This window comes from Eucalyptus grandis, chromosome 11, assembly GCF_016545825.1.
Source record: "Eucalyptus grandis isolate ANBG69807.140 chromosome 11, ASM1654582v1, whole genome shotgun sequence".
NCBI classification, from domain to species: domain Eukaryota; kingdom Viridiplantae; phylum Streptophyta; class Magnoliopsida; order Myrtales; family Myrtaceae; genus Eucalyptus; species Eucalyptus grandis.
The window spans coordinates 49,870,413-49,884,983 of NC_052622.1; the positions used below are offsets into that span (position 1 = coordinate 49,870,413).

Genomic DNA, 14,571 nt, shown 5'->3' on the forward strand with positions numbered 1-14,571 from the left:
ATGCATTATTTTTGAAAAATTTCCAAGTAATTATTTTATAGGAAAATGACTTTTATTTTCTAGTGTTTGGCTGCAATCTAAAAAAGAACTAGTAAGTATTTTCCATCTTTTGGTAGGAAAATCTAATAAGGAAAATTATGAAGAAAATTGGTTTTTAATCATTTTCATGTATAATTACTTTATATTTTTATATTTATTTTCTTTTTCTTTTTGTACTTTTCACTTCTTCCTTAGCCAATCGCTAGCCATGGCAATAGGGGTGATGACTGGCCATAAGTAAGTTCACTTCATTTAGCAAGGGCCAAGCTCATTGGTTGAGGAAGAAGCAAAAACAAGAAGGAAGAAAAGAAATTCACATTTAAAAAAAAAAAATCGATTTTTTTCATAAGAACAAATGTTTCATTTACATGGACCTGAACCCAAGCACTGTGAACTAATGCATAGTTTTTATGGACTTGAGCCTAAGGGTCAAGACTAGAGCTCAAGCGTCAAGACCTAAGTAAGCACAACCTTTATAAACTTGAGTTCAAGTGTCGAGGCATCAAATATAAGCATTAGGGGTTTGAGCCCGACCTCAATGGACTTGGGTGTGGGCATTGAGGGTCCAAGCCCAGGCATCAATTCCCAAGGCCAACTCCATGAATTCAAGAACTAATATTGGGAATTCTGCATCGTAAAGTTTTGGATCAAAGAGCTAATACTTAGTTATATTTTGGAAAACATGGTCTAATTTTTTCACGGAGAATAATTTTCTATTGACTAATTTTTTTTAAACAAGTCAAATGTCGAAAAAATGAGGAAAAAATATATTTTTTTAGGAAATGTTTTCCACAAACAAACAAACAAACAATATATGTTGCTTCTAGCTTAATGTCATATAATTTATTTATCTATACCTAAAAACCAAGGATAAATATTATGAAAAATCCAAAACTAATACGCTTTTGACAATTTTACCCTCATTTACTATTAAAATTATCGAGTTAGTATCAATTTTGAGTTTTACCCTCAATTTATTATAGATGTATCAATTTTGGATTCTTATTTATATTATAAATTGTTGCAAATGTACTAAATTGGGTTTGGGGTAGATTTGTCAAGTGTACCACTTGAGCATTTTTGTGGTAAAAAATTAGTTTGGGGTAAATTTGTTATAAATGTACAAATTTTGGATTTTCCATGATATTAATTAAAAATTATTTACTACTTTTTTTGTTTCTTATGAGTTAAAACATTTAATATATATCTTGATTTGAAATCTTGAATTTCACCCACTAAATGCAAATCATAGCCCACTAAATTTACATAATTTATTTAGGGCGGAGTTTATACAATTTCTATACCATTCCTATTTCTTTTCTCTATCAAAAAAGAAAACTATAAATTTTTTTTTTTTTTTGGTCGATTGTTTTTCTTGGAGTGCATGATCCGACATGTTATCGACCTTAGTTCTATATGCATTTTCAAGGTGTATTTTCGGAATGCATCACCCTAGAAAATTTTGTCATTTTACTCTTGGAGAATCCAATTGCGAAAGTTTTTTTTTTAATCACGAATTGTCCACAAAATCGTAATCCCCGCAAAAACTTTTGCACGCATTTTTTTACATAAAATAAACAAATAAAAACACAGCACCAAGGGCTCTGTTCATGATCTTATTTTTCCCGTAAAAGAAAATAATAACCCGAAAAGAAAAGAAAAGTTCAAAACCAAAGCGAGACACCACAAACTCCAGCCGTTTTTCGGTTTGTTTTCGTAGTACACTGCAGTCCAGTACAGCCCAGATAGAGAGAGACGAGACGCCTTTCTCCTTTCGAATTCTCGATGCCACCTCCTCCCCCCCCAAAAAAAACAAGGAACGCACAAATCCAATCCTCCCTTTATCCCCTACCCTCGCCGCCCTAATTCCTCCGTTCCCTCCCTCTCCCTCTCCCTCTCTCGCTGCCGGTAAGCGCGCTCCCGTGCTTCGTTTCCCGTCGTGGCGGCGCCGATCGATTCGCCGGGGGCGGTTTCTCTGACGCGATTCTCGGTGTTGTAGGGCTGATCCGGTCCTCCGGGAGCGCCGGAGCGAGCGAATGCGCTGATCGAGGGGGGCGCTCCGGGGTTTTTCTCTCGCCCGATGGCGGCGGCTGCTGCGGCGGCGGCGTGCACCAAGCTGCATTCGCGCGGAGGTGCCGTCAACGGAGGAGGCTTCGACCGGAGGTTGCGGTTTAGGTATGGAAAGCTGTTAAGGTGTTGTCGGTCTCGGTTCCGTTTGCGCTCCGCGTTTCGCGAGTTCTTGGAGAGCGAAAAAACTCTGCAGTCATGTCGCTGAATAAGCGCGGCGGGTGATCCTGGCGTCGTTTTGTCTTTGGTTTGCTAATTCGTGTTCGGAAGTCGGGGATAACGAGTGTTTTTATCGGTACGGATTTTGATGCCATTAGAGTGTGGAATCCGCTGGGGGATGGTTTTTCGGTTTTCGCTCTTATGTTCGAGTGCCTTTTGTTGCAGGAGGCGTGGCTATGTGAGCAGTGATGTTATCCGTCTTCCGAGAGGTGGAACTCGTAGACTTAGTATTGGCACTGCGAAAAGAAGGCTAGATTTTCAGCACAAGGCATCGTCCGTCGGCTGTCGTTGCGTGGCTTCTCTCGTGGACTTTGATGGTGCGACGGCATTGGAGTTCACGGCTATGGTTGATCAGGCACTTCTAATGGCGAGTATCCTTCTTACATACATGGCTGGAGTTGTTCCCATTGGGAAGCCTAGATTTTCTCCTAGAAGGATCATTTCTGATGATGGTGCCATCGATGAAGGCCCAACCATGTCTGGTAGGTAAGGTTAGACCTCGAAAAGATTCCAAGGTCTATCTTTCATTTCATATATTTACGTCTTATGTATTGTTTCTACCTTCAGCTGTTTTTTGTTTTGTATTGCTAGATTTTGCAGATTATTCCCTTTTCCCCGATGGGTTCATGTAATTTTCTGCTTGCAGTGATGTAAAAGCTGACTACCACTGTCAAAAGTGCGCTTGGGATGTAATAAAAGGAAAACTCGTGGAATCTCTAGAAGCCATTGACCATGCCAGTGTTTCAGAAGATACAATTCAAGAGTTGGAAAAGCTTCATGCAAAAAAACCTTTAAGTTTGAATGCTATCGCCAGGGGTCCAAGACTACGGCTGGTTTGGGCTGTTCTTACGCATCTTGAGAAAGAGGTAGGCACTGTCTTATTTGTTCCATTATGCTACAGTCATAAGTCTCAAGTCACTTTGCACTTCCCGGAAGTCGCTATTTCAGCTGAAATATGTGGCTGTGTTGTGACTGAAGGATTCACCAATGTTATCTATTTTTGCAGGTGGACAGTATCCCAGAAGGTTTCGAAAAGGGGACTGTGGAAGATTGGTTGGTTCTGTTTTCTGGAATCATACAGAGTTCCTCTCGCCCTGTGTGTGTGGCTTGGCTAGACAACGAACTTTCTGAAAGAAGTAGCGATGTAAAAGAGGTGCCTTCCAAGTTATTCAACTCAGTGTGGGTAGACATGCACTCTCACGTGCATGCATGGGTATATTCTAATGTTTAACTTTCAAGTTGATTGATGCCCCATTCTTCATCTTTTCAGGCACTAGTTACTTTAATTCTCCAGAAATTAGAAGGAGACAGCACTGTACTTCAGAAGATCAGGAGATTGGGCAAGGAGGATCTTTTTGCAGAATTACTCTGCTTTTTAAAGTTTGGTTCCCTCAGGTAGATGGTGCTCTTTGTTGGTTGAAGTCTTTAATGAAATTAAGCTGAAAGCATACTTGAAACCGCCAACATGAAATAGCTAGTTCAAGAAAGATGTGAACTAGTTAAGATCGCTGGTTCCTGGAACCTGAGACGAAGTCGAAAACATAATCTTGAACTCTTTCAATGTTGGTGATACTTTAGTGGATTAAGGAAGATGCCTTAAACTTTGTGGTTTATGATGGGCTTCAATATATTGTCTTGTTGACAGTGGCGTGGGCTTCACAGGTCTTCTATTTGTCATGTAAAAAAGTTACCTCAGTAGACAGTCAAAATAATTTATCTTTAATACCAAATAACAGTGTCTACCTATGATGAATTGCTTACAATTTCCAATTTGCTATGTTCCATAATTCTGAGCCTGGAAGCGAAGTAATACGTAATTGGATGGCATTTACATAGAGTAAGACTGTATATCTTGTTTTCCTTCACATGTAGGGCAGAGTAATCCCAATGTGCTCTCTTCTGTTTTTTTTTCCCCATTATTATGAGCTATACATGCTTCTTTGCTTCCTGCCGCCTTTTTTTTGCTTTCTTACAACACTAAGTTCTGCCTTTCAGCATCATTGTTATCTCTTTTCACAGCACTTCATTTGCAGAACTGTTGGGATGCATTCTAATACCTCTCTCAATGGACTCGCAGGAAGGATTGCTATTACAACAGTTGCTTGTTTGTCTCACAGGGGATTTCCATTTTAGAAGATCTGGTAATTGCAATAGCAGATGGCATTGCAAGTATCTATCTGGAGCTCATCTCCGTAGATGGAAATTTGTCAAATGAGATGAATAATTTGGATTTGGCTCTGTGCTCTTTGTCAACCCGAGCACTTCAAAGATTACGTAATGAGGTAATGTGTTTATTATTTTGTTGCAAATGGAGCAAATAAAGCCTTTCCTTTAAGGAGGTGGGTCGTGGAGAGTGTGTTTCTCCACTTAAACGTTCTTTGTTGATTATGCATGTTTCCCTAAATAGACAGGCATTTTCCTTTTCTTTTTTCTTCTTGGTGATTGGTAGGTGTTACATGGAAAGTGGAGTGATGTGATCTTCTCTCTTTCCATTTTACGTCCTCCCAACTATTGCTTGTTGGACAATAGGAGCAAGAATAGGTGGTCCCAGACTGTGGCTTATTGGTTCAGAGGGATGTTTTTAGCATTACGTGTGCAAGCTTTATCCTAGACACAATGGTCTGAATGGGCCACTATTTTAATGAAAGCCCATAGCAACCCAGCAATTCTTTCATTTGTCTACAATGAATCACTCTTGCATACTGGATGAAATTGACATAAGGGCCTAATCCTAAATGGTCGAGGGAAACGGTGGGTAGTGTTATATCTTTGCACCTTTGGTAGTACAAATGGAATAAATATATACAAATGTCACAACAGAGAAAAGAAGGCAAAAGAGAGCATTTCTTGGGCCTTGAATTGTTTTTCAATTTGCTTTTTATTATTATGGAAAGTGAACTGTTGATTTAAACAGTATTTTGGTGTTTTCTTGGGACATACTTGTGACACAAAATTTGAGTATATGCATTTGGCTTGTTAAGTGTTCTTAGTGGTTTCTATATGTGGACCACTGAAGATTTAAGCATGTTTTGTTTAGGCGTTATATCTTTTCTTGTTATGTTCTTCGGACCATATGTTGTATATTGCTGCATTTGTTGATTTTGTTTTTCCTATAAGAAGATTTCCACCTAATTTAGCCTTTGCTTTTCACCAACAGGTGGCTTTGAACCTGTGGTTGCATCAAAACATAGAGGCAGTGGTTTCAATGTATGAGGATCGCTTTGACCTCCATATACTCCAAAGTCAGCCTGTTGAGGAACCAAGCAAAAGCATCTCAGAAAATCTTGGTTGGTGGGACAAGTATTTTGGGAAGAAATCTGGAACAAGGACATCTCTGCTTCATCATGTCGTCATTGGCCATTTTTCAATGCCTGTGAAACGAACAAAAGAACTAAGGGCCCTAACAGGGTGGTGAGTTCTTTCTATGAAGGTCAATTTTTTGTTTCGTACTCTGGCAAATTTGGTCTGACCACTTGTATGCTGGCCTTTTAGATATCTTGCAATGAGTTGTCGATACCAAAATACTCTTCTTTATATGCCCATGTTTTAATTGAATAGCCTGGTGGTTTTCCTTATCTTAGATTAGACATATGAGTCAATGCAAAATAGTCTATGAGAATTTGATCTCCATGAGTTTTTTTAGAATACAATGTAGAGGCAGGAGTGGATGCAAAATCTACTTGAAATTGTCCACAAGGAAATGTTGAACTAACTCAGTTGATTGGAAGAAGTACACTGTCTCTAAGCGGTTCAATTGACATGAAGAGATGTGTTAGAAAGTGCAACCCAAAATTTAAGCTATTAGGTGGAGGGGACTGCATGTATATAAGGCCCACGTAATCCTCTGGACAAGTGATGTGGGATACTTTGGCAAGATGGTTTGAATGAATGTGAGTCGTAGTAAATGGAGGTAGTTTGGTAATTGATTAGGCTAAGTAGCACTTAGAATGATTCTGATCAACTCTTCTCATCTATTGAATGGCATGTGGTTTGATAATATTACCATCCATTACATCTGAATATCCTAGACATGGCTGAACATCTAAACTAGAGCAACTGAAAGTAATGCCTTCTCTCGTCTTCTTATTTAGTCATTCCAAGTTATATCTGTAGTACTGAAGCTAAGAAATGAGATCAAGACATGCTAGGGGCTGAGGTGGTGAATTGAAACTACTGATTCAGGTCCTTGATACATCTAGTTGGCAGGCCAATACTTTATATTGGTAAACGTTGGATTATTAAGTCTGACAAAAGAGATTAAAGTGGTTATGTCTCTTATATTGGTACAGACATCCACTCTAACAGTTGCTACATAAGATCCATCTGATGCTCCTTTTAAAGTAGACCTAGTCTTATAATGTTAAGCGCAGCAAAAGATAAGTGAAAGTGATGCAGGAGCATAATGCACTATACTCCAATTGTATGCAACTAGGCATGTGACTGTGAATAAGTTGGATGGCTGAGATTTGGATTTTTTTTCTTAGATACCGACCACATTTTAAAAAAATTATTTAATTAAATTCTGCTTAATTCACCATTAATTTTGGTTCATTTCTGCCATCTTTTGCTTCTCCAACTATGATGTTTTTACCATTGTCCTATGGAATTGTGAATGATTTATGCGTTTTAACGCAAAAATCTATACTCTGGGGTTGGTGGCCTCTCTTTCAGGACGTACGATGCTATATGAGGATATAAATATCACTCAATTCTTGGTTGGCATTTTTCCGAGTTTGTTACGTTCGAACTTCAAAAGGCTAGTTCCTGCGTATAGGCCTTTGCTTTGTAACTTTGATCAATCAGTTTCTAGGTGAAAAGGTCAAGATTAATGTGTTTCCCCCATATTTCTTTGCACGGTAAAGTTAGTCTGGGTCCAGAAGAATCTTTCAATGTGGTGTGCTGATAATGGGGTATGTGGAGGCCTAAACGTTTGCAATATTTCAGCTATGCTAGCATCTGACACATGTATTAGCACTGCACCATCTACTACTATGATTCGGCTTAACACTACTGGTGTGATTTGAGGCACAGCTACCTTGGTATGAGTGCAGACATGACTGGTTGTTCAACTTTCTAAACGCAGGAGGTACTACTTCAGTCTATTTCTCGAACTGTCAGACATAACTGCGCCGGTTATCAGAACCTTCTTTAAAAAAGTCAGTGATGCTATATCCTTCTTCCTCGTCTGCTTGATCGGGAGATCGCTGGGACTCATCTACACTGGAATTAGGCAGTCCCTTGGGTGGAAGTGAGGCGCTGTTCTGACAATTTTGTTTTTCAATTTTCCTCAGCTAACATTCTTTCCTTTAGGTGGTATTATTGGTTCTACTCCAAAGTCAAGAACGATCACTGATGTGGGCTTTCTTGCACGCTCCACAAATTTTTTATCGCATGGGACCATTTTAAGCGATTCTAATACACTTCGAAAATCTTTAATTGTGCCCGCCATATAATTGAAATCTCCCTCCCTCCCTCTCTCTCTCTCTCTCTCTCTCTCTCTCTCTTCCTTTGGTGGACAGGCAATGGAAACTTCAGGACGCCAGGATCCTTTTATAAAACGAAACTTCTGTCGGACGCTATATTCCCGTTACTGGATTTGACCGGGCGCGAGATGTTTCCGGCACCAAGGCAATGGCATGTCTGTACACCCTTTAAAAAGCTAAAGAGAGGTCGCATTGTGTTGCTTTGCTTCGTGGGGACTCAGGTACCCTTCAGAAACAGAGCGCCTAAGGAGGAGCTACATGGGCTTTTGTCCCCTCTCTACAGGAAACTGCTTTAAAATTCTTTTGTTTTGTGGGGTCAGAAACTGCTTTAATTTGAAATGCACATAAGTCACATGTTTCGCCCTTTCCCCTTTTCATAACTGCTGTGCATGAATATTTTCTAGAATAGTCTCTCCTAATTATATTTCTGTTAATTATTTGACAAACTATACTACTGTAGGCAAGATGAGACAGTCAAAGATTATGCGACTAAGATGAGGTGGCAGCGGATTTCTCGCTAAATAATTTGATTATATTTTATTGGTTTGGCTTGATTAAAGGTGGGAGGAGAGACATCAATCGCTAGCTGGATTGATGGTAATACTTTCTAAAAGATCATGGAGGATAAAAAAACAAAGAAGCCAGTTTAGGAAGATGATTTTTGTGCCCTACCATCTTTACATGGAAATCTCTCTTTTTGCTCAGAAACTTCTTATTGCACGCCAATCAATTCCCGGTGTCTCCATCTTTATGAAAAGCAAAGCAAATAAAAAACACCCCCCACTTCAGAACAAGGTCCACACCATCTATTAAAAAAAAAAAAACTAATTTAGAAATTTAAGATAAAACACGCTAAGATCAAGTGAAAGTCCGTCCTAGCTCACTCGATTACACGAATAGTAAGCACTAGGGTTTTCTTTATGCTAAGCCGTTCCTCTATGGAATGCGAAGGCGGCGAATCGCGGGCTTTTGTCTATGAATTCTTTCCGCACTTAATGGAATCTAAATGGCTGATAATCTTACGCCGGCTAATGATTTTCACCCTTTTCTTTAGGAAGAAAAAGTCCAAAAATTAAATAAAGGAGGAAATTAGCCTTTTACTATTCAATCCAACGTTCCCCTTTTTCGGCCTTGGCCTATGTATCCATCCACCGCTCGCAAGACGATGCTGTACACCGTTCTTACGTTGCTGTGGGAGCGATCATAGTACAATCATCAGATTTATTATGAGACATATACTCGTGGGTCCTCGAAAGGAGGACCACATGAAAATGGTCTCGGCTACTTTCCAAGTCTTCACCTTGCACGTTTCTCCAGCGAAAGCAACCTTGCACGAGACCGGACAGGCAAATGGAACTGCTAAAGATCTGATTTCTCTCGCTTCTTTCAGATACGGGACCTGATTTTCTTCTAAAAAAAGAAAAAAGGAAAACTGAAAACAAAAGTATGGTCACTTCCTTTTTTTTATTTATTTTACTTTTTAATACTCTAGGCTAACTAAGCTTCTTCAGTTTTTTTTCATTGGGAGACACTCAATGTTGGATAATTTCACCGTCGTTGCATGATTGAAGGTTTATATTAGTTCCATCGCAAATTAGATTTTTTTTTTTTCACGAAAATCTCATGGCATGTATGGAAATATGTGCTTAGAGGATGGACAAAGATATGGAAAACTTTAAATTTAGAACATCCAAAATTTTGTAAAAAATTATTGTCAATTGTTTTAAAAGTTCAAATAATTAGATGAAGGCCAATTTAATGTATAGATATTTACCGATGAGAATAACTATATGTTTACTTAAAGAATCTCAATGGTTACATCAGTCCAATAAACTGAAGAGAATAATAGCAGGGTGGCTCTTTTTAACTTTGTCGCCTTTATAAACTTTCCTATTGAGTCATTGACTGCCATTCTTTAAACGAAGAATCTCTTATCTGGCTGAGCAAATTTGTAACCTTCTCTCTGGATCCAGAGGTGAGACTGAGACGTAAGGATGGTGACCCATTAAGCCACGCCAGAAATGAATCGATTTACATATATTAAAAAACTAAAAATCCAACTATTATAAAGGATGGTTTAAAGTTTCCTTTTTTACCTTTGGTCGGTAAGGTTGAAGTTTCGTATCAGCTTGTATCAATTAGATCTTTTTGGTAGGAATATGTTTTAAATGATGGGTCGATTAGCTGTTAAAAAATGGAGATATGATTGGATTATTGCAATATGTCATACAACATTATACTGTATACTCCGAGGAGAGACCACGATCCCCCATCAAATTGACGATCTTTTGACTCAAAATGTCGAGTCTACACCTAATGACATTTTGTGTATACTTATTCGTGGATTGGAGCGTTTTGTCCTGGTAATTTTTTTTCCTCCATGAATAAAGCTGGTTACAATTCAAAGAACTCGTTAAGTCGATCAAATGATCCAAAAAGAATTCCAAGTAGTCTCCTCACCTCGACTCTTAACACCTCTTTCAACGGAGGGGACAGCACATGCATGCAAGTGAAAGGTACAAGTTAATATATATGTGTATGTATGTAAAATTATTGGGACTTCCTCTTCCCCAAGATTTGACTAATGTATATAATCTTTGACCAGAATAATAAAAAATAATTAAATCCCTAAAGCACCTGAAAGCTTGCCTAAAATCTATGACAAATATTATAATTAGGGCAACGGAAAGCTCCACAAAAGAGGAATTATCATATACTTTATTAAAGGAGAAAAAGAGAGGATAGGTATTACGTAGCATGCATGGTCTTGTACGGTCTAGCATATTTATTGTGGAATATGACTTTACGGTATCCAATGGCACTGGGCCGGTGAGAAGTGCCTTTCAATTAAACTGTATAGCCTGCAAAAATTGACTCTCTATCAATAAATAAATAAAAAAGAGAATTCATATGCGTGACGTGCGGTTCCCATACCATTTAGGGTTTTTGCAAGAATGCGTGTTTAAATTTGATGTTTTCACTCAAACACTGGACAACCCACGATTTCTAATCCATGTTTATTTATGTTAATTATATTAATACGTACGATATATGTATACAAAAAGTGATGAGCTTACTCAAAACAATGTTCTTTTCTTCTACAACGTAAAAATGCCAGTTGGGCTAGACGTATCAGGAGTGGATTCGATTAGGCGGCCAACTTGCTCCAACCAAGAACTTTACAGCAAGGGATGTCCTAACACAGCACTAAACGAGGATTGACTTCACTAACTTCGAGACCTAAATTATTTCAAAGAAAAAAAAAAGAATCACGTTTTTGTCAAGAGTTGCTCTTGAAGAACCCAAAAAAGCAGCTGAGAAGAAGTCACGAGGTGCTAATTTCTAGGGTTCTCCCCAGATCGATTCCACTTGGGAGTGTGAAAGGAACAACGTCAAGAACATAAACCCTTTGAAAAACGGGTTACATGATTACATGCTTTTTTCAAAAGTGATGCCTTGCAACACCCAAGAACTTATTCCTTCGGAATTTCCATCTCCAGAATTGGGAATGGAATTCGTTGAATGACAGAAAAGTCACCTACTTGACAAAGTTATGTGTTAGACAGAAAGTCTTCAAAGCATAACATATTCTTTGTTGATAACATAGTTTGCCTCATTTTTAATCTAAGTTTTTCTTTGTCCATACATTTTTGATTTAGTTCAAGGAATTCCTTTCCTCCATGTCCCACTCATCTTTTTGTTATTCTATTCCCTTGATTTTAGCTCCCGGACATGTCCAAGATCTAAACCTAGTTAATCAATTGGATGCATTCTTTGGTTCCAATTTTGCCCCACTTGACTCCTATATGTAACCATGTAAAACACACTGCACTTTAAATTTTTCCGATCTTCGTGAAATTAACTTACTCTGAGATCCCAAAACTGATTCGTGAGTTCACCTGACTGCAAAAAGGAAGAATAAAACATGTGCAAATACATATAACCTCTTTTTAGGTCGAAAACATAAGCAAAGGAAAACCATTATCATGGTTAACTAGAAAACACAAGCTCTTACGCACCTAAACTTCTACCATCATATTAAGACTAGTGCAACAGTCTTTCGCTATGATCACAACTTGTTGACAATTTGGGTTAGAACACTTAGTATGTGACATTGGTTTTGCCACTCAACAACGTACTAAAGGAAAATTACTAGAAAAGTCATAAACCTATTGCATTTGTGTCAATCCAATTTTAAATCTTTCAATTTGACTTATTTATTTTTAAGCCTTTTGACGATTTGTTTGCCATAAATTGCTAATATGGACACTAGCCAAATCACGCAGTATGTCTTGTGTTGACATATTTAAATTCTTTTCTTTTCTTTTTTCTTTTCCTCACCAAGTTTGAGGAGAGTTGCCCTCATTGACCACAAGCATGAGCTAGGTTGCGGCCCTTGCCCAATGGCCAGCAAGGGTTGCTGAGTCTTGTTTGTGGTTGATGAGGATTGATTGGCCCTCGTTGGGCTTAGAAGAAAAAAGGAAAAGAAAAAATATAAACATTTATAAAAATTATCTATGTCAGCACGTTTCGATACCATGTAGGATAATTGACATTTACATTAGTGATTTTACACAAAAAAAAAGGACAAAATGACAATATTAACAAATCATTAAAATATACGGGACTAAATTGATCAAATTAAAAATTTTATGACTGACTTAATTGAGATATAATAAATTTATAACTCTTTTGATAATTTCTCTCCCTATCGATGATCATAATTTCATCATAATTAATTTCTTTTATCATTGTTTTTGTTATATGGGGGTGGGGGTCAGCTGATCATCATTTCATAAAAGGTGGCATAGTCCTCCTGGTCGAAAAGCATTCCTGATTTCCAGGGTTCTCAACAAGATCGAGAATGGTATTATATTATTCCACTAAGGTCCACTTCTTTGACTTTTAGCAGCAAGGATTGTCATGGAAGATTGCAAACCCACCACATGGGCGTGTCAAAGAATGAAAGACATCGCCTGAGGTGAAAAACGAGATTGCTTTTCCTCCTTCGAACCTCTTCGAATGTGGTGAATTTAACCATGAATTTGTCTAAATGCAAACGGACAAGCCAATGGAATACATCAACAATCCACGCATGCATATGCACATGCACATAGGGTGAAAAGAGTGGTTTAGACATTGCAAAGTAGGTGAGATGTTCATATCATCCTTGTCTAATATTTTCATTTTCTCTTTTATTGTTTTGGCCAATTAAATCTTTTTCAAACTGTCAATCGCAACCTCTCTTGCCATAAACTCACATTAATGAGAACCGCAACTTAGATATTTCGGTATAAATATAAGCACAAAGCTAATCTTTTTATTTACTTTTCCCTAAAGATATTCAATATAAATGCGCATAAAGCATGTTTTTTTTTTCTTTTTCTTTTTTGCTTGATAATGATAAGACACTGATTTGTTGAAAAAGTTGTAAATCCCGCAAAATGACGGGTTTGTCCTCGACGTACAAATCTCTGTTAGATCATGTAGCGAGGGTTCTGTAGGGGACCCATTCGTCACCCACCATGGGAACATACACGTCCCTTTGGCCTTTCTTCATTCACGATGGAGAAGAGAAGCAAATCTTTCTTATTTTATTTTATTTTTACGGTGAACAGTATGCTTTGTTTTCTGTGCCATTTTTTTTTTCTATTTTCTTTTTTAACTATTTTTTGTTTCCAAAGAAACCAAATTTCCTCCTGGACCCACTCGCTCCTTTTCTGAGCATTATTTGCTCATGTTCACAATTACTCAACGTATAAGTCAAAGAAGGTTATTTTATTATATGTTTTACATGCTTTTGATGTCTTAATTGGCCAATGCACTTGATTGAAAAGGAGGATTGAATCAATCTTAGCCCCACACCCACCTGAATGTTTTTATTTAAAACACCAGCATTACCAAAAAGGTTATGGTCCTAAATGAGGTAGGTTAATATCAAATCCTCACTCCTAAAAGAAATTGAGGTTTGAGGAAAAAATTTACACAATGAGCAGATCCATATCAATTGGGGAGTGGCTTAGGCATGAATTACAAAAGTAAAGGGTGCCGATATCATAGAGGCTTAGTAGGATGCATTGACCAGCCAAAGGCCATTAGGGCATGATGTAGACTCGGAAATGGAGATAGCAAAGAATACGACTAGCCAAAAGATTGGCTGGAGCACATAAAGAAGAACTGAAGAATGCCGTAGTGAAAAAAATTAATAAAGTCTTTTAGTAATAGAAATTTAACTGGAAAAAGAGAGGAAATACCTCTTATTCCCATTCAATTTGACGTTTGCTAATTTTGTATCATAAATTAAACGAATGTCCTTATTTGTTATGACTATCAAACTTTCACTAAATTTCCAAAAAAAAAAAAAAATGATATTTTCTTTTTTCAATTCTCACATTCTTTTGAGTATCATGGGATTATTCACCCAATTTAATTGCAAGTCATCAATCGTCATGAAATTCATTCTTATTTTTGAAAAATATTATTGTGGCGCTATTTAATCGTGTTTGCAAACTCCCTTTTTGGGATATTCATATGAGTTTTAACTTGCGTCTAAACTAATCTATGAGTTAAATGGGATATTCATAGATCAAGATAAGAAATCTCTCATAAAAAAACATTATTTGCTGAAATTTTAAAGTGCTTGATTTTGATATTTCATAATTTTGGTGGTCAAGTTATGCTCTAAGAGCCTCTCAATATATATATTTTGTGCATATGTGCGTTTTGTATTGATCTGATAGATGCATAACTCATAATGTCAATT

At 37.6% G+C, this 14,571-nt stretch overlaps 1 protein-coding gene across 4 annotated transcripts; it reads left to right on the forward strand.

Annotated features, from left to right (window-relative positions):
• Positions 1 to 1,773: 1,773 nt before the first annotated feature.
• On the forward strand, positions 1,774 to 8,171 carry LOC104426882. 4 transcript variants are annotated; one of them, XM_010040062.3, is made up of 9 exons: positions 1,774 to 1,947; positions 2,039 to 2,214; positions 2,491 to 2,811; positions 2,972 to 3,191; positions 3,332 to 3,478; positions 3,596 to 3,720; positions 4,403 to 4,607; positions 5,483 to 5,755; positions 7,409 to 7,544. In XM_010040062.3, exons 2-8 carry the CDS (start codon positions 2,120 to 2,122, stop codon positions 5,738 to 5,740), a joined length of 1,371 nt encoding a protein of 456 aa, XP_010038364.1. In that variant the 5' UTR covers positions 1,774 to 1,947; positions 2,039 to 2,119; the 3' UTR covers positions 5,741 to 5,755; positions 7,409 to 7,544. The 4 variants fall into 4 exon arrangements, with proteins under 4 accessions (XP_010038364.1, XP_010038363.1, XP_039160901.1 ...); XM_010040061.3 differs by having other exon boundaries at positions 1,776 to 1,947; positions 5,483 to 5,736; positions 7,409 to 8,171; XM_039304967.1 differs by having other exon boundaries at positions 1,776 to 2,214; positions 5,483 to 5,736; positions 7,409 to 8,171.
• The last annotated feature ends 6,400 nt before the right edge of the window (positions 8,172 to 14,571 follow it).